The following is a 20,615-nucleotide window of genomic DNA, read 5'->3' as shown; positions in this document are numbered from 1 at the left end:
ATGGACTCATACAGAGATCGATTGCCTAGCCCATTAGGTTTGTTCAGAGATCGATTGACTCGATGAGCAGCAGCATCTGGTGAGGATCAGTGTTGCAGTAGCTTTATAATTCCCCTGCTACAGCTCATTGGTTTATAGGAACTTGGACTCATTAATTGCCTAGCTCTGTAGCTGCCTGTATTACCATTCCTGCAGTTCTTTCGGTGGAGAGCAGCAGCTAGTTTATGTCTTTGTTCCTGTTTTGATAGGCCACCAGTAGCATTGCATCGAGGAAGCTCAGCTTAGAATGTTTGGAGGGTCACTGTCATACAGCAGTAATAATATTGGATAATCATTTCTTTACATATGTAGCGGGGCAGCATTGATTTTATTGAGCTCACTGTTTCAATCATCCATGACTGATATGATGAACCATCAGCTTGTATGCTTCAGCATGTTTTCCATTTGAGCTCTAGTATTAGTATGGTTGTGTCCTTTAGCCTTTATCTTTAGTAGTTATTAAATCTTGCTTTTACTGTTTTGCCTTTCTACTTGTTACAATAATTAGCTTGCCCTTTAATTTAGTAATCTTTGCTGTTCTGATTGTGACCATATTCTGATCATTGATATGGTCGTTAGACTATTCCGAATTTATTTGCCGGGCTTCGATCACAAATGGATGACATGTAAAAGAAACTGCAGGAAACAGAACATGCAAGGGACCAAGAGGAGATGAAGATAAAGCATACTGAGTTGGAGGCGAAACTGGAGCAGACAGAGTTGGAGGCAAAACTGGAGCGTGTGATGGGTCAAATCTGAAAGTTGCAGGTGAAGAAAGCTGCAAGTTCAAATATGTGATGTAACTTTTCAAGGGAGAAGTGAAGCTCAAATCTGAAGTTGCAGGTGAAGAAAGCTACAAGTTCAAATCTGAAACAACCTGGTGATGTAACTTTTCAAGGGAGAAGTGAAGCTGTGATGGAGAGCACAAGAACGGGCAATGAAGCGTAGGTTTTAGTTGTTTGTGAAAAAAATTAGAAATAATTGTTGATATTGTCACTTTATCTGTGTTTCTTTATCAAGGTATTCTTGAATGAAGTACTCAGTTTCTTTTTGGTGAAGCAAAGAATTGATTGCCAATGCAATTTCATGGATAATTTATTTAGGCATTATTAACCTATTTGAAAAATAAAATGATATATTGCATTTATAAATGCAAATAAAAGAATCATTATATATTAGTACACATGAAAATATGTATCTATATATCGTTTCTACATTTCTTAATACGCAATATGGTGTTACTATAAAACGTGTCTATATCCGTACACGCATAATAAAACTATATCTACGATATTGTTTCTACATTTGTTAATATGCAATTTGGTGTTACTATGAAACGTGTCTTCCACCATGTCACTCGCCACATCGTCCGCAACATCACGTGCCACAACACCTACCACATCACGTGCCAGTCATCTGTCACTCTCTACTAAATCGTCTCTATACTAATTGATGCGCAATAAGGCGTCATTATAAAAAGCATCTATATTAGTAGGCATGTTTTGTATACATATCTATAAATTGTATCTATATTTATTAACACGAAATGAAGCGTTACTATACTACGTAACTACACCACTAAAGATGTTTTATACATGTGTCTGCAAAATTGTATCAATATTTTTAGATATGCATCTACGTGTTTATAAAATGTCTCTTTCTTTCATAGCAATGCTTAAAGGATTCATCTCTACAAGGTTTGACGCGGTACGTACGAAGATGCTTCTAACACGCTTTATGAAAGCGTGCCTACAATGACATAGAGATGAAATAAAGCGTGTCTAATTCTAAAACTGGTGTAGCTACAGGGGGGTTTTCTAGTAGTGTTATAACCCTGGCTATCTTCCTATCTTCAAAATTTCGTACGGTGATTCTTCCACCATATCTTTCTACTGTCCTAGTTTTGTGTGACAACTTTTCTTTAGTCATTGCCATTTCTTCCATTACCTTGGGTTATCTACCTTTATTCCTTTGAGGGGTTCTCTTGTGCCTAATACTTCTCCTTTGGATTACTTATTTTGGTTTCTAATGGGTTCCTATGGTCTGATGTGTATCCTTGAGTATTGGGTTGAGGGTAGGCTATCTGAGGTCATGAACTTGGGTGACCACTTCTCATCATAAACTTGGTATGATGATTTTTCTGAGCAATTGGAAACCCAATGCCTTTTCCAAGCAGTACATGTGGTCGTAATCCTTTTTCCAGGCTTCTACTTTCTTTACTTCATCCTTCTGCATGGGTGTTCATGTGAACTTGGGTTGCCACTCCTTGATGGTTGGGAGTATGATTAGGTGACTACTCCTTCAACGAGAAATTGGGCATGTCTCAATGTTCAACTAAGTTCTAAGGTGATTTCTTATCTAGGGTTGGTTCTGGTTCCTAATAGTTGGGGCTGGGTTATTCTTTTTCATTGAGAAATTTATGTATCTTAATGATTTGGTCCCAACTTGGTCGCTTTCCATCTAAGGTTGGTTCTAGTTTTCTATGGTTTGGGTCGAGCTATTCCCTTTCGTCAAGAAGTTTGTATGTCTTGACGATTAGGTTCTATGTTGGTCGTTTTATCTAAGGATGGGCATACTTTCTTTGGTCGATCTCCATGCTTTACTGGCCTATAAGTTTTATAGGCTGGTTGCTAATTATTCCTTAGATTTTCATAGGTTTATCATTATTATTACAATTTTATTACCATTTGTATTCTTATCTTCTTTATTTCTATGGGCTGCATTTTTAGTTAGTATCTTTATCCTTAAGTTCATTGAGTTTTCTTCCCTCTCTTTTCTTCTTTTTTTTAACTTTCTAGTTTTATCCTAGATGGGTTATTTTGTGTTTATTATTATTGTGGTTGTATATTTTATCCATTTTAATTTTTATTTAGGTTCCCTATTGCATATTTATTTAATTAATGTTTATTTAAAGGGGGCATTTATCCAAGATTTCCTTATACTTGGATATTTCTAAGTTTTCTTTTTGCCTTAGATTGGTTTTAACGAATATATTGTTATCTATTATTACTCCTTACATTTCATCTATTTTTAGGGTCCTCTGAGGCTTCATATTTTGTGAAGGTTCTTCTAATATTTTTATTTCGTTTTGCTATAATTGTATTTATTATCCTATATGTGTTGTTTATTATTATTATTGGTTTTTTTTCCTAGTTTAGCTCTATTTATAGGAACTATATTTACTTGTTAGGTTTGTGCATTTTTTAATTAGGGCTTGGTTGTCTATATTTATTTATTTGAGCTTTTATCTTTTAGATGGTTTTCTATACGTATAAGTTTATCTTAGCTATACTTATTATTATTGTTCCCCTTCTATATCTTTTTTAGAATTAGTTATTCCTATATGTTCATTCAAACTTTTATCTTTTTGTGATTTTCTATAAGGGGTGCTATCCACCTAGGGTGTTTTGATGTTATCTTTGTTCTAGGAAAGTTTGGTATATGGTGATTTCTTGGTGATTTTTAGTGTATTCTATTATCCTTCTTTGTTCTTAACTATTTAACTATGATATTTACTAGTTAAGTTTCACCCTATGGATTTAGAATAAGGATTCCTTTATTTCCCCTAAGGGCTTCTTAATATCCTTTCTTTCCTCGGATGGTTCCGAGGTTTACTAACCTAGAGTTGCGGAGTCTAAGGGCTGGAATTTCCTATTTAATCTTTACTGGAAACTCTTTTATCTTTTTCCTTCTTTCTTTCCCTAGCTTTAAGAGTATTCCATTATATTTTCTATTAAAATTCTTCCAGGATTCAAATCTCATCACATTAGGGATGTAGGCTTGTCCTACATCTTTCCTGTGATTTTCCGTATTATTCCTAGGACTTGGGGGTTATGGGCCCACTTTAATCAATTTTTGGGTTTTCCAAGTTTAAAGTTCTATTTACTTTGGGATCTACCCCACTGGACGGGATTCAAACCCGTATTCTGTGTAGAATATTTAGGCTATCATCTAGAAAATGTCCTTTATTTCCGGGTCTTCATTTGATGGGCAAGTTTAGAGAGGTAAAGACTAGAGTAACTCCTTAGGTTTTCAGGAAAAGAGAACCTTCCACACAACTTTTTGTTGACACCAATTTTTTACCAGAGTTAACTGCTATGGATAAGGTTCTATAGCTGATGGAAGAAAGAGAAAAGGGACCGTTGATGACTCCGCGTTGACCAAAACCAGCCGCAGGAGACTAGCATTCCAAAAGCCGATAGAAGACCGGGCGAAGCTTGATCCGAAGCAAAATCGACCCCACCAAATAAGGGAAAGCATGGAGATTTATCTTTAGTAGTTTTTAGAAATAGCTGTGATAGTCCTGTCGTAATCAACTAGGATTTTAGCTTGCTCCAGGGTATAAATATAAACCCATGAACTTTGCAATGAATAATAATCAATCAATCAATACAACGTTTCGGCGCCATGCCACCAAAATCTTAGAAGTAGGAGTAGAGTAGTTTCGACAAGTTCCTGCGCGCAAGGCTGCATCAGCTTCGATCTCAGGTGAGCTTGTAAGTACCGTCACTCAGTCATTACGGCCTCTATCAGAACTTTCTAAGTTAAGTCTTATATATGATATTTGGTTGTGCGGCTAGTTATCGAGTTATCTTAGATTGCAAGTAGAACTTTCAAGACTTTGTCTAATATTATGCTTGTCTTCGATGGTTGCTCACAGTTATCGAGTTGTTTGGTTTTATTAAGTTGCATCATATTGATCTCTTAATTCTATCAAGTGCTCACAGTTATCGAACGGCTCAGATCTGGTTAGGTTGTCTTCATCGACTCCTTAACTTTGTTTAAGCGTTCACCAGTTATCTGATCATATCGGTTGGTTAGATCTTACATGCTTTTATTGCTTTACATATGCTAGGTCTGACAGATCTTTACCCTGCCCCTCATATTGCTAGCCGTCAGATCCTTGATGTTGTTATGCTACTGTTGAGAGCTGATGCATCGGCTGGGTATTATCGGATGGCATCATTGAGCTGATAGGGGCGCGTACGAGGTCTCGCTGCTGCAAGCTTGTCCGATTAGGTTAATAGGATGAATTTAATGCCTTCTCACTATGTTATCTTGTCTAAGTTCAATTACACTATCATGACATTGATTACGTTCCATTAGCTTAATTAGCTCGTAAGCGGTAGGCAAGAGGTCCTTGCTACTGTGTTCTAATCTTTTAGGTTAATAGATTGATGTCAATGCCCTCTCATTCTATGACCTTATCTAAGTCCAATTACACTCATCAAGACATTGGCTAGATCTGTTAGTCTATCTGGTGTGCGCATGGTTAGCAAGAGCTCCTTGCATGGCTGTTGTTTTACAATGCTTTATATTAGCCCGTCGGCTCACATAGCTAATGGCACATGCCATTAATGCTTTATTTATTTACACTGCTTGATTACATTGAATATCTATCTGTCATGGTGTTTATTCTAAGAACGCATACCCTTGAGTTCGAAAGCCTTTGCTGCCAATCAGCTCAGGAATTTAATGTTTACCTTGTCAATTTTCAGGTCAAATTGACTGGTGCACCTTGCACCTTCACGAGCCAATTTGGAGCCTGCATTGGAGTTAAGCAGATCTCCCAGGTTCTCCATGTTGTTCAACGTAGAAGCCTGAGGTCCAGATTTTGCGTCAACATGCTCTTGGCATACCCAGTGGGACCATTTGTTAAAATAGAAAGCTGATCAATCAGTTCATCAAAAGAAATCCTAATGGATGCTGCAATTGATGACATTGAAGGCAAACTAGGATAAGGTTTTACATCGGCTGATCTACTAAAAGAGATTGACATAGGACCAGGCAATAGACCAAGGCTGACATTTATAAGTTCCAAGTTGCCTCTTGAGTTTAAACAAAGATTGAGAGCACTACTGAAAGAATATCAAGATTGTTTTGCTTGGGAATATTATGAAATGCCAGGATTAAGCCATACCATCATGGAACATCGGTTACTTATCAAACCAGGTTATTGACTGTTTAAACAGCAAGCTAGAAGATTCAAAGCAAAACTGTTGGAAGATATTAAGGCCAAAATTACCTAGTTGTATGAAGCTAAATTTATCAAACCTTGCCGGTACGCGGAGTGGGTTTCAAATATTGTTCCCATCATCAAGAAGATTGGAAAGTTAAGGGCCTGTGTGGATTTTCGTAGTCTGAATAAAGCTACACCAAAGGATGAATACCCGATGATAGTTGCGAACACCATGGTTGATGCAGCGTTGGGTCATAAGATTTTGAGTTTCATGGATGGGAACGCGGGGTACAATCAGATATTAATGGCAGAAGAAGACATTCCAAAGGCTGCGTTTTGATGTCCTGGAGCTCTTGGACTTTATGAGTGGTTGGTTATGACCTTTGGTTTGAAGAATTCTGGTACGACTTATCAATAGGCTATGAACTATATTTTCCATAGTCTCATCGGTAGGATTGTGGAGTTTTACATTGATGATGGGTAGTGAAATCCAAATCCCTTGAGGAACATTTGGCCGATTTACGCAAAATTGGAGTGTATGAGGAAACATGGTTTGAAGATGAATCCAAATAAGTGTGCTTTTGGTGTATCAGCTGGAGAGTTTTTGGGGTTCATGGTACATGAAAGAGGGATTGAAGTTGGCCAAAGGAGCATCAAAGCTATCAATGCTATTGTTCCACCAATGAACAAGACAGAGTTACAATCTCTATTGGGAAGGTTAATTTTATCAGAAGGTTCATATCCAACTTGTCAACACGTATCGAACCATTCATGCCGTTGTTAAAGTTAAAGGCCGATCAAGAGTTCATTTTGGGAGAAAAGCAATAAGCCGTCTTGGATTTGATTGCACCGCAAACTAATCGGTCGTTCAAATTATATTTATCAGCTGGTGAGTAGGCGATCGGGTCAGTTCTGGTTCAAGAAGTTGATGGGAAGGAACGGGTGGTCTTTTATCTAAGCAGAAGACTTTTGGATGCAGAAACAAGATATCCGCTCGTTGAGAAATTATGCTTGTGCTTATACTTCTTGTGCACGAAGTTACAACATTATCTGTTGACCTCTGAGTGCATGGTGGTATGTAAAGCCGATGTGGTCAAGTACATGCTATCAGCTCCTATCATGAAAGGAAGGATGGGCAAATGGATTTTGGCTCTAACTGAGTTTGATTTACAGTATGAATCGGCTAAAGCTGTTCAAGCTCAAGTTGTGGCTGATTTTAACGTTCAACATCGAGATGATTCAATAAATATGATTGAGCTAGTTCAATGGGTCTTATTCTTCGATGGACTGTTATGTGACAAAGGGTGCGGTGTCGGCTTATACATTGTGTCGCCTCAGGGGGCAACATTTGAATTTGCTTTTCCTTTCAAGAAGGGGATGACTAATAATCAGATTGAATATGAGGCGATGTTGAAAGGATTACATATTTTAAGAGAATCAAGATCCAACATCGTGGAGATTTTTGGTGATTCATTGTTGGTTATTAATCAATTACTGGTGATTTATGAATGCAAGGATGATTTGTTACAAGAATACTTCAATGATTGTAAGCATATATTGGAAGCATTTGGGATCATATCATTGCATCACATTCCACGAGAGCAGAATGGAGATGCCAATCGATTGGCTCAGATGGTGTCAAGGTATTGGCTGACAGAGCCGATTATGAATGCCACAACTGAGCAAATTGACCAAACTGACCAATCTGATCGAACTATTAAATGGAGAAAAGAAATAATTGAATATTTGAAGAATCCTTCTCAATCCGTTACCAATAAATTACAATACAAGGCTACTAAATATGTGTTACTCGGTGAATCCTTGTATTATCGGACGATTGATGGAATCCTACTGAAATGCTTTAAGTCCAGAAGAAGCCAAATCTACATTAGATGAAGTGCATGTGTGGTTCTCATCAATCGGCTCATAAGATGCGATGGGTAATCTTAAGGACTAGATATTATTGGTTGACGATGCTGGAGGATTATTTAAAGTATTATAAAGGTTGCTAAGAGTGTCAACAATTTGGAAATATTCAAAGAGTACCAGCGTCAGCTATGAATCCAATCGTCAAGCCTTGGCCGATTAGAGGATGGGGAATTGATCTCATTGGCCAAATTTATTCGTCATCAAGTAAAGGTCATAAATTTATAATTGTAGCAACTGACTACTTTACGAAGTGGGTGGAAGCAATGCCTTTGAAGAATGCCAATTCAAGTAACGTCATTGATTTCATCAAGGAACATATCATCCATAGATTTGACATTCCTCAAACCATTACAACTGATCAAGGGTCAATGTTCATGTCTAGAGAGGTTGAGGAATTTACTGATGGACTGGGGATTAAATTGTTAAATTCTTCACCTTATTATTCTCAAGCCAATGGCTAAGGAGAAGCTTCCAACAAGAGTGTGATCAAGTTGATAAAATGCAAGATTGATGAAACTCCCAGGAAGTGGCACACAACATTGAATGATGAATTATGGGCTTATCGGATGGCTTATCATGGGGCCATTAAAGTTTCACCTTATCAATTAGTTTATGGGCATGAAGCGGTGTCGCCTTGGGAAGTCAAAATCAGGTCAACAAGGGTTGACAGTCAAGATCAGCTTTCAGCTTTCGGCTAGTTGCATTGGAACGAATTGAAGCTGATAAGGTTGGGGTTGCCAAATATTATAATAAAAAGGTGGTACCCAAGAGTTTTCAAGAAGGGGACTAGTTTGGAAAATGATCTTGCTGATAGGGACTAAGAATAACAAGTTTGGAAAATGGTCACCTAATTGGGAAGGACCCTATCGAGTCAATCGTTGTGTCACTGGAAATGCGTACATTTTAGAAACCCTTGAAGGAGAGGTATTTGCAAAAGCTTTAAATGGAAGATATTTAAAGAAATACTATTTTAGCATCTGGGTTGATACATAATGTTGTCGCCAAACATTGCAAGCAAGATGGGTGCATGAGAGTTGTGTAAAAGCCGACGTAAAGAAGGGAGTGAAGTATTTTTACAAAGCCTTCTCAAGGGCCTCAATCTCACGCAAGCAAATCTGATCCACGTCGGCTATTAGCTTCATGTCCTGAGATCTTAATAATGTTTTGGTGTTGGCGACAAGCTTCATTGACGAAAGTTGCCATCTCCTTCTTCTTCTCTTGGATGGTGAAAGGATAATTGTTGATCCGACCCTTGGTTGGTGTGATTTCCTGATCGACTCGGTTTAATTCTTGCAACAGCCGATCTCGTTGAGTTTCTAGTTCTTTTAGATTTTGCTCTGCATAAGTGGAAGAGGCGACTAAGTTGTCGAATTGCTGCTTGATCTCCTTAGCTTTTAGTCGACTAATTTCCAACTGAGCTTTTGCCTGCTGATATATTTGCCTGTTGGCTATGAGCTTTTTGGCTGATTGGACCTGGATATAGTTTGATTCAATGAAGGCTGCAAGGTCAACATTGACGCTAGCTCTGGAGATAGATGATTTCGGATTTGCCTATACAACTTCTGTATCGACTTTGCATCCTCCATGAGAGTCATTGTGCCTTGACGAAGCATTTGCAGCATAGCCGACAGTTGGTCTTTAATATTTAAAGGAACTGGTTAAACTTTGGGATTTGAGCTTATTTCTTCATCATCCACATATTCATCAATACTGAAGGAGAATAAAGTCGATGTTGATGGCTTGTCAACCTGAAAAATTGATCAATATAGACAGATATTAATTGCCGAAATCTATTTTCCTGGCAAGCGGCATAAGCACCCACCAACGCAGAAAGTACATGTGCTGGCGGGCGACTAAAGATGCCCACCGACACAGACCTATATGTGCTGGTAGGCGGGCACTCGCCATGGTATTTGTGCTGGCAGAAGGATGCTGGCATGTGCGAAATCTGTCTGCACAAATCACTTTTATAGTCGCCAGCACAAAGTTTTTCTGGAGTAGCGTCAACTACAATTTTTATAGCTTAATTCATCTCTTTTGTTAAATGTTAATCCTATATAACCGTGCATTGTTCTGCAAAAGGTGTGGCTGGATGAATTTAAAAAGGCACTAGTCCTTGTATTGACACCACACGGGTGATCTATATATGGCTCGCACGGTACATCTTTGCCCTACCTCAAGAAGATAGAACACGCCCTGCAAGTGAAGAGACATAAAAATCACATTTTCTAATCATTCCAGTATAGTATCATCTCTCTAGTTGTCATGGACGATTCCGAGTTAGCACATATCGTCTCATTCCTTAAATCTATGACGTTTATGATGAGCAATTAGTTAAAAATAAACTAATTTTCTTATACTCAATGCCATATACACTAGTAGAGAATTGGCCTTTAGTCCCGGTTGGTAAGGTGCAAATTGACCTCCAGCCTCGCGCGTAGCTTCCTTGCCATCCCACCTACACAGCACATCTAATTATATAGGGGATGCAATCCTTTTGTATCAACTCGTGGGGGACTCTTTTATCCCGGTTGGAAACACCAACCGGGATAAAAGACCCCCTTTTATCCCGGTTGGTATTACAAACCGGGATAAAAGGGTTTGAGGGATTTACTCCTCTTTCAGCCACCCCGTTGGGGACCCTTTTATCCCAGTTTGAAACACCAACCGGGATAAAAGGGGGTCTTTTATCCCGGTTGGTATTACTAAAAGGCTCTCGACCCTTTTATCCCCAGTTGTTGTTTCAAACCGGAATAAAAGGCCTCCCAGGGTCTTTTTTTCCACTAGCCTTTGCAACCGGGATAAAGGTTCCGGTTGGTGAGCCCCTCACCAGTGACCGAGCTTTAATCCCGGTTGGTGAACCTTTTGTCCCGGGCCAACTTTAAACTGGGACAAAATGGGGCGTATGGAAGGTGAATTCTCTACTAGTGATATATTTAAAACCTGAGGGAGTACAATGCTATGCAAACCAGTGAGTATGAGATTCATGAAATCCTCGAAGCCCTCGAAATTGCAATTTCAATGAATACATTTTTCAGAGATGAGAAAATGAATTAAATGAATATATAAAATGCGAAACAGTACAATAATTGATCACAAGTCGTTTGTACCATGCATGATCTCTCGAGGTAAGAATAATCCTCAAGGCGTACGCATCTGAGAGTAGCATTCGGTACTCCCAGTGGTCGCAAAGCAATCCCATTACAATACACAACCTCCTGGGATGCAGAATTATAAATGTTGCATATATACGTATACGTATATACTTATTGATGTACGGTGAGTAGTAGATCGAGAGGATGGAGTACGACGTGGAGCTCGAGAGAGCTAATAAGCTAGCTTCATCAGTTGAAGCTGATGGGGTAGACGCGCTGCTTGTTGGGGTAGAAGAGGCCCCAGTTCTGCTCCACGCCGCTCTCCTTGAGGTTCTCGTTGAACATGGAGAAGAGGATGGTCTCGATGGCGCCCGGGTGGCGCGGCGTTCCCCGGCCGACGTGGTTGATGAGGTTCTGGTTGTAGAGGGCCGCGTTCTCCGGCGACGCCGCGACTCCGCCGGCGGACGGCCACCCGCTCTCCGACACGACGAGGGTCACGCCGGCGCCGCCGTGGTTGGCCATCGCCACGTAGAAGGAGTCGACGGTGGCGTCGAAGAGGTTCTGGTACCCGTAGGTGCCGTCCTGCAGGACAGTGCCCGGGGCGGTGAAGAGCGCGTAGCTGAGGTCCATGGCGGATGGGTTGGTGGCGTAGGTGAAGTAGGGATAGATGCTGGCCATGAGGGGCGCGCCGGTGCGGGCCAGGAACTCGAGGACGGGGCCCATGAACCCCTGGGCCTCGTCAGTGAACTCGGCGGCGGACGGCGGCTTGTACCCGCCCAGGATGGCCTGCGACACCGACGTGGTGACCTTGATGCCGTCGAGCCCCGCGGCGGCGAGCGCGGCGCGGATGTTCTCCATGGCCGGGACCAGGTTCTGGGCCGCGCCGCCTTCGACCTCGTTGCCGACGCAGACGCAGCGGAAGGTGACATCGGGGTAGGCCGCGATGTTGTTGCGGACCCATGCGGCGGCGGCGGCGGGGCTGGCGGCGAGGCTGGAGAGCACGTCGTTGGGCGCGCCGACGACGACGCGGATGCCCGTTCCGCCCACGGCCTCGAGCGCCGCCTGGTCCGGCGCGTAGATCCGCATCAGCGGGATGCCGTTGGCCTTGTACATGCCGACCACGGTGCTCGCCGGCGGCAGGTTGTCGCCGCTCATGCCGTAGGACACCCCGATGGACTCCACGCCTGCAAGGACGACGACACAAATACACGCTTATGCTTTGCATCTTTTTTTTTCCTGCTTGTCGATCTGTACGTGCTGGAATCTTTGTGACAGTTAACGTTATGTGAAACTAATTGTTTTACTGTGAGCTGGCGTCAAATGGTAGCTAGAGGGCCGGACCAGAGCAGGGAGAGGCCGGACGCGGCCACGCGAGGCTGATGGCATAACGCTTTTGATCCAACCTCTGCAGTACGGCCGTTGGATGGATAGTCCACGTATGATCTCTATGGATCACCAAAGTCCTTAGCTAGCCGTGCCATGAAGCACGAGGCTAACGGCCTAGCTATACCAAAGCCGTTAGCTAGCCGTGCCATGTTTTTAACACAACGTCAATGTTTTTAACCTTTGTGTAGAAAAGTTACCGTTAATAAAATTAATTTGTATATATTCTACTGAAGTCCCATATTGTCGTCTGTAGCTACTATACAAACACTACCTTGAAATGCAAACAATGCTGTAATAAGCAAACGAGAGAAAAAATATATGAGCGAGAGAGGGAGAAGGGAATCACTTGGAGCGATGTTGGCAAAGACCCCGAGGAGCAATGCGGTAGCCAACATGGAGGCTGCGCCCTGCCTTGCCATCTTCTCTCCTCGCAGACCCCTGCCTGTCGTCAGGAGGCTACTGTTGAATCAACTGGCTTGTGCTCACACGTCTCTCCAAAACTCTGCGCTTGTTGCTTAGATGAAGCAAACCGCTGCCCACAGCCCTCCTTATATAGCGAGCGATCAGTATCTTATATCACTACTTGGCCCAGTGCCTCCAGCACCGACAACAATTTTTTTTCATGGCCAGCACCGACATTAGTTTAACCTCTCCATTTTTCTTATTGGAAAAGCCTCTTCATTTTTTTAGGGGCCCCCAACCCACATTTTTATTATTTTTTCCTTTATTTACCATGGCCCGTGAAATCGCCCTGCCGCCCGGAGCCGTGGCGGCTCGTGCACCAGCCTCTCTCTGTTTATCGTCATGTCGATATAAGATGTAATCAGTGTTTAGCAGATCAATTAGCGGTAAATAACGATTCCAACTCAAAGGCAACGTTACCAGTTTCCTTTCAATGACACACATCTTATTTTGGGAATTGTTTGAAAATATGAAAGAAATGGACTTGAACCATCACGTATATACTATAGACTTATAGTTATTGAACTTCACTGAAATTACTATGCGCAACAAAAATTTTGCCATGAGAGGTAGCATTGCAAATAAATGCAAAAACATATTGCTTTACATGATAAGTTCTTACAATTTCTATCTGAAACAACTCGGAAGGTGATCGAAGGGAAATAGAACATAATTGAAAAATATTCCATTTTGCTAAACGTGGCCATCTCAGTTAGAAAGGGACACCTAATCGCATTGGATTGAAATGCCGTAACTCACTGCTAGCATAAAACAACAGATGGAGATAAAGGGACAATTAATCGCATCTGATTGGAATGCCATAGCTCACGGCCAGCTTACGGCACACGACCGAACTAAAGATTTTGTATAAATGTATCCAAGCAGACTTGGAGATTGCGCACACATCATTTCAGTTGGTTGCCTTGCGCCTATTCGATGGATCCATCTTTCTTATTTGGACGCAGTGGCATATATTATATAGACATCTCGACATCGTCCTGTCAGCAGCTAGCGGACTGCTGATCCGTAGCGTTAGCTCGCTGGAATTCTCTTATTAACGCTCTTGGCCATGTTGTTGCTTTCTTGGAGTGCGACAGATTCTGCATTCTACAAATGTAGTGTATCAGCCGTGTGTGCTGTTTTTGTGTACCATTTTTGCTTTAGCTAGTTTCGCGGAGTCAGCTCCATCTCTTGCCATTTTAGATTCTAACAAGTAACACCACGCATTTTCCTCATTTTTAGAGAGAATTAATAAAAGAAACATGTAGGTTTAAACTTTGTTTTTATGAAATCAATTCAAATCAAAGCCTGCATTTGTGTACTTGTTGAGGTAAATAAACGAACTATATATGCAGGAGTACACACACCCGGTCCCTTTTCCAGCTTTCTTCCTCCTATTGTCACAACTCCACCTTTTTCGGGACGCGATTTGCTGGTCGATCAACTGATCGACAAGTGACGGATCCACAACAGGAAAATGACTGGCCGATGGGCTAGGACGAGCAGCACGCTGCTGTGTGACCCTGATCGAGGACTACTGGTGATGGAACCACGCAACATATATGACACGCCGTTCCAACCGGGCGGGCGCGATGAAATTAAACAGGAGTAGTAGTTAGATGAAACAAATCGTCCCACCGCGCGCGCAGCGTTAACTTTTTCCAATTCAGTTGGAAGAAATCATCAGAGGTGGATCATGCATTCATGCGGCGTGGCAGCGCGTGATTGGTGTGGCTCGGCACCTTCAAGAACGTCATGGGGTTATTACATTAATTAGTCGTTTCATTCCTTACTTAACTTGCATCATTATTCCTATTTAGCCACAAGCTAGAGCAAGTGGCAGCGTGGCACTACCATGGAACGGATGTACATATTGCCGACCCTCTAAACTAAACCCCGTCGTGCAAATCCATCAGTGGTAATACAATATTAGTATATTACAAATGGTGTTATTTTTAAAAGAAAACATTTGTTATACATTACATGTATTTTTCATATAACAACTATTTAGATGTATCTATTCATTGTAGACGGTTTTAAAATCAGTCTGTAACATATAAAGTTATTGTAGACAGATTTCTAAAATCCATTGGTACTCCGGAACATATACCGATTTATTTATTTTTTTCTATCTTTCAAATTAAGTAAAGTTTGGCAAGCGGATTGAGCATGATATACCAAACAATTGAATTAGATTTTGAAAAATATTAAATCTTCTATTTAATTTTTTGATGTGTATAAAACATAAAACATCTAATACCCAGTTAATGACGAGGATTACAAAGTAACATAAATAAAGGAAATAGGGACAAAATAAGAAGCAAAAGATAGCACACCTGGACTTCTGATGGGCCGAACAAACCTAGGGTAGGCCCAACAGCATGCCCATTTTCTCTCTCGAATGTAGCAGGACCCAGTGACCCTCAACTACTCAAGGACTGGACACGGGCACCTGATTCCTGTCACTGTTAAAACAGTTTACTTTTCATAAGTCATGCGTCTTTTTTACATGTCGGTGGCCACATAACAAATCGCCTTCTTTCTCCTCTTACTCGTCCCTCCCTTCCTAATAGATCCTCAATCGGTTTCTAAATGTTTGTCCTCTATTGACTTTTGGACACGACTTAATCTTTCTCTGATTCAAAAAAAATAATAAATTCATTTTCTTGGTTTTTTGATTAAGGAAAATATCCGATCTCGAACATTCATATGTGAATGTCTACGACCACAAAGAAACAAATCTGGCCTCATAGCCAGAAATTATACTAGTACTTAGACTCCAAATCTCAAACCAAGGAACACAAAAGACAAGAAAGAAAGAAATGAAGAAAGAAAACTTGAAAGACTAAGCTTCGAACTTCTTCTACGTTCTTCCTTCAACCTTGCTTTGGTCCTTATATAGTGACAAAACGCCTCACATCAACTGTCTTCTTAGAAACTTTTGATCTTAGGATCGTCGACGGTCATGTGCTGCCTGGTAATCCTTATCCTCTGGAAACCGCACTGAGTCGATCTCTACCACGAATACAGATCGAGCACCGCCATCGCTCCAAGATGATCATGGTGTCACTATCAAGGACTCCAAGACGACGCCTCAAGAGGAAAGCACCATCAAGATGCTACCGCCGCCCAAACCAGCGAGTCGATTCTTTGGTTTTCACCTGGATCTGTCCGTGAATGGTTGAGGTCCTCACGACAACACCTTCAAGAAGGAAAATGATGCCCACGGCATCATCATCACAGGCAAACGATCGACCGAGCTAGGATTTTGCCCAAGAACCTGCACGCCCAAGAAAAGCACTACACGGCGACAGCCGAACCCTGGTCGCTCCACCAGATCCTGGCAATCGGATGCAACCCCCCCTCCCCCCACCCACCCAACAGTGGCCACAAGCCGAAGATGTTGGCTTCAGCGTGCCACCGCAGCCGTGGGCCGCCGTCCTACCGCACTCGCCGCCACGGGCCACCACCGCCGCCCTGCCGCACCCGCCGCTGGGGACGCTGCCCTGCCGCACTCGCCACTGTAGGCTGCCACCGTCGCACTACCGCATTCGCCGCCGCCACCACCACTGCCATCACCGCCGTCGCTGGCGGCAACCGGATCTAGGTTTTGTTGGGGAAGGACAACTCGGGAGGGTAAACGCGTGGAAGGAGACCTCACCGCCGCCGTCCTTGCACCCGCGCGGGCATCCGGTGGCAGTGAGGCAGTGAGGTGAAGGTATGGGAGGGGAAGGTGCTGTAGGGGCGCGGCGGCGGTCGCTCAGGCTGCCCCCGGGTGGGACGCGAGCGGAGGAACTTGCAAGGTATGCTGTGAAACCCTCATTTTCTTGGTTGTTGTTTGCATCAAAGGTACTTTAAGGTCGACTAATCTTTTGCATATGTTCACTAACTTTTTCCAGAAGTCGAATTGTTAAATATCGTGTCAAAAAATCAATAGTGACAAACATTTAGAAATGGAGGGTGTTCAATTTTTCCAAGAAAAATAAGCGTGTTGGGCTTCTTAGTTCTTACAGACACAAGCAACCACAGGCCCACAGCTCAGTGCGTTCATATCATTTACAACGAATCAACTCCTTTCCCAGTCAAAGCTTCCGGGCTTGGGCGTGCACGGCGCGCCAGTGCTCGTCGAGCTCCTGCTTGTGCTTGTCTTGCAGTGGCCATTGCCGGTTCAGCACCACGCCGAGCGCCATCATTGCGTGGTCCTGGCAGTCGATCTTCGCCGGCGCAAGCAGACGCCGCGAGACGTGCTCGCACTGCAGCTGGCTGCCGTCGGCCCCGATTCCGACAACCGGCAGGAAAGCCTGCCGGTAGAGGACGGCACCGAGCCAGTACTCGAACAGGCTCCCCCGCGCAGCTTCAACTCATTTCCTCTGTCAAGCTTGCCACCTTGGGCGCGCCAGTGCTCGTCTAGAGCCTTCTTGTGTGCTTATCTAGCTGTCTTGCAGTGCCTCTGCCGGTTGAGCACGACGCCGATAGCCATCTTTGCGTGCTCCTGGCAGACGATCTTCGTCGCCGCGGCCGGCGCAAGTGCAGATGCATATGTGCTACGGGAGGTAGTCTTGCTCCCGCTGGGTGCAGTTGACCCCGATGAGCGGCCGGACCAGCCTTCCTGCTGCCCCTAGAGGCGGCGACGCCCATGGCATGTGGGCGGCCCACGGCACGGGATTTTGGCCCAGTCCCGGCACGGCACTGCATGGCAGCCATCGTGCCCATGTTGGCCCAGCCTATACCATGGGCTGTGCTGGGCCGCTCTCTCAGCTCGCGTGCTGGCCCGACACAGTACGCCCTATTTGATCCGTCACAATTAAGTGGGTGGCCTAGCTTGTTAAGGCCCGCTCAGCCCATCGCCATGGGTATATATATATACCGGCCGGCGGCTGCCCCCCCCCCCTCCCCCACCCCCAAACCCTACCTCCATTCTGCCACCTCCCCCGCTCCCTCGCCCCTTCGCCTCCCTCTATCCCTCATCGACTCCACTCCTCGCCTCCTCCCCTTGCAGATCCGCCGCCTCCCTCTCTCACCGCTGGCTCGCCCCTCCACCTCCCTCATTGACTCCTCCCATCGCCCCTCGCTGATGCACTGCCTCCCTCATCGACTCCGCTCCTCCCCTCGCAAATCCGCCACCTCCCTAGCTCCCTCATCGACTCCGCTCCTCCCCTCGTAGATCCGCCACCTCCCTCGTCGACTCCGCCCCTCTCCTCGCAGATCCGTCGCCTCCTCCCTCTTGGTGAGTTGGCTCTACGCCGCCTCCCTCATCGACTTCGCTCCTCTCCTCGCAGATCCGGCTCCTCCTCCCTCTCGGTGAGTCGGCTCTACGCCGCCTCTTCTCCCTCTCAGTCTCCGGTGCTTCGGGTGCGCATGAGGAAGAGGTAAGCCAAACTCTGATGCTTCTCTGCTTCTCCTCTACCGTGCTCTGGTGCTTCTCTAGTGGGTGGATAGACGACATCGATGGCGACTCCAGTGCTCTGGGTGCACTCGAGAATGAGGTAAGCCAAACTCTGGTGCTTCTCTTCTTCTCCGCTACCGTGCTCTGGTGCTTCTCTGCTTCTCCTTTACCGTGCTGACGTGCTTCTTTGCTTCTCCGTGTGATTGTCTCTGCGGGTCGTCGGTGCACACCTGTTGAGGAGCCGGGAAGCCGACGATGGCAGACTATCCAACCTGCTACAATAACGAGTTGAGTATGATGGGGGAGACCGGAGATGATGAGTCTGACTTGGAGGAGATGATCAGTCTGACTTGGAGGCGGATCGGCGTGAGCTAGTCAACATCCCCGTCCCCGATGCCAATGGTTAGCCTGATGGTGGAGATCTGCCACCGTCTGCTGCTGGTGCTAGAGGTGAGACAGGGATGGGGATGGAGAGTACGGGCAGCAAGAGGAGTCGTTCTTGCACCTCTAAGGTATGCGACGACTTTGAGCCACTGTACGAGGTAAAGAGTAGCAAGAGGGTACGAACTGGTGCTAGGTGCATCCATTGTAAGAAACTCTATTCTGGTATTTCCTCTAGTAGTACTAGACACTTGCATAGGCACCTTCCAAGGTGCCCAGTCTTGCAAGGAGCTACACGTTAGCTCAGTCCCAACTCAAGTACAATCTTGATGGCTCTGTCCATCTCTGGGAGTACAATGCTGGTGTTGCTCGTACCTAGCTGTGTAGGTTGATTGCTAGACTAGATCTTCCTTTATGCTTTGGTGAGTTTGATGCATTTGAGGAGTATATTCAGGTTGCTCATAATCCTAGATTTACTTTTGTGTCGAGACAAACCACACCAGAGATTTTGATAAGTATTTTGATGAGCGTCGTACTAATCTTGTGGCTTCTTTGCAATCTATTTCCTCTGTTGCTCTTACCTCTAACATATGGCCTGGTAATGCTAAGGAAGATCACCTTAGTAGGGTTGCTCATTATGTGAATGCTGATTGGCAGCTGGAGAAGAAGATCTAGGCCTTCGTTTAATTCATGCATCTCATAATACTGATAATATTGCTCAGCGTATTACTTCTGTTATTTCTGATATTTCTGATTATGGTTTAACTGATAAGATCTTTTTTATCACATTGGATAATGCATCAGCAAAAACACTGCCGCCATTGGTAAGCTCAGTCCTTCACTGTCTGGTTATGTTGGAAAACTATTTTTGCATCAGCGTTGTGCTTGTCACATTATTAATCTTATTGTTAAGGCTGATCTCGATGTTTTCAAGCCTATGATTAGTGCATTTAGAACTGCAATTTCATTCCTAAATTCTTCTAATCAACGTATTGTTGCATACAAGTCCTATTGCATTGCTGTTGGTGTCCGTCCTCGTAAGTTTGCTTTGGATATGGATGTGAGATGGAATTCAACTTATCTCATGCTCAAGCATCTAATGCCCCATAAGAATACATTTTCTGTGTTTATAACCACTCAGCACCCTTTGGTTGAAGGCCAGCCACTCCTGACAGAAACGCACTGGTACGTTGTTGAAAAGATTTTGTTATATCTTGAACAGTTCTATGATTCTACTGTTGTTCTGTCTGGTATTTATTATCCTACTGCTCCATTAGTATTGCATCATGTTCTTGAGATAGATGGACATCTTAGTACCTATAAGTATGATGATGATCTCAAAAATGTTGTTGCACCCATGAAGGCTAAGTACTTATGTTATTGGTGTGATATACCTATGCTTTATTCCTTTGCATTTATATTGGATCCTAGAGCTAAGATGACAGGTTTTAGCAATGTTCTTCAGCTATTGTCTTAGCTCAATGGAAATGATTATTCTGTTACTTAACTGATTAAGGGTTGAATTGTCTACAATTTTTTCCAAGTATCATGCTAAGTTTGGTTCTGTGAGGTTGCAGAGGGCCACATAGCCAGGACCTACAGGTGAGAAAAAGACCGCTTGGGTTAAGATTTTTGGCTGGCCTGAGTTCTGGTTCTGCATCCTCCTCCCTATCTAGGAGAATATCTGCAAGTGCTTTGTTGCAAGCTACTAGTACTGGTGCATCTTTTGCTGCTGCATCTGGACTGTCTACGTACCTAGACAATGACACTGTCAACCAGTATGATGACGACTTTAACATATTGCACCGGTAGCATGAGTATAAGTTATCCTATCCTGCTCTTTTTATCTTAGCTAGGGATGTTATGACTGTGCCTGTTTCTACCATGTCTTCAAAGTCTGCATTTAGTACCACTGGCAGGATCATTGAGGAGCGGCGACGTCGTCTGGCCCCTGAGATGGTGGAGATGCTGGCTTTGA

General features: G+C 43.6%; 2 protein-coding genes across 2 annotated transcripts; one reads left to right on the top strand and one right to left on the bottom strand.

Annotated features, from left to right (window-relative positions):
• Positions 1 to 10,968: 10,968 nt before the first annotated feature.
• Positions 10,969 to 12,938, bottom strand: LOC117847451 (lichenase-2). Its single transcript, XM_034728670.2, has 2 exons — positions 12,755 to 12,938; positions 10,969 to 12,206 (listed from the first exon to the last, which is right to left on the bottom strand). The coding sequence occupies exons 1-2, from the start codon at positions 12,825 to 12,827 to the stop codon at positions 11,272 to 11,274; spliced, it is 1,008 nt and encodes a 335-aa protein (XP_034584561.1). The 5' UTR covers positions 12,828 to 12,938; the 3' UTR covers positions 10,969 to 11,271.
• A 5,380-nt stretch (positions 12,939 to 18,318) lies between these two features.
• Positions 18,319 to 20,114, top strand: LOC140222190 (zinc finger BED domain-containing protein RICESLEEPER 2-like). The gene is made up of 2 exons (XM_072292390.1): positions 18,319 to 18,356; positions 19,442 to 20,114. The coding sequence occupies exons 1-2, from the start codon at positions 18,319 to 18,321 to the stop codon at positions 20,112 to 20,114; spliced, it is 711 nt and encodes a 236-aa protein (XP_072148491.1).
• The last annotated feature ends 501 nt before the right edge of the window (positions 20,115 to 20,615 follow it).

This window comes from Setaria viridis, chromosome 3, assembly GCF_005286985.2.
Source record: "Setaria viridis chromosome 3, Setaria_viridis_v4.0, whole genome shotgun sequence".
NCBI lineage: Eukaryota > Viridiplantae > Streptophyta > Magnoliopsida > Poales > Poaceae > Setaria > Setaria viridis.
The sequence above is the reverse complement of the archived record's forward strand: the minus strand, read 5'-3'. Positions and strand labels throughout refer to the sequence as shown.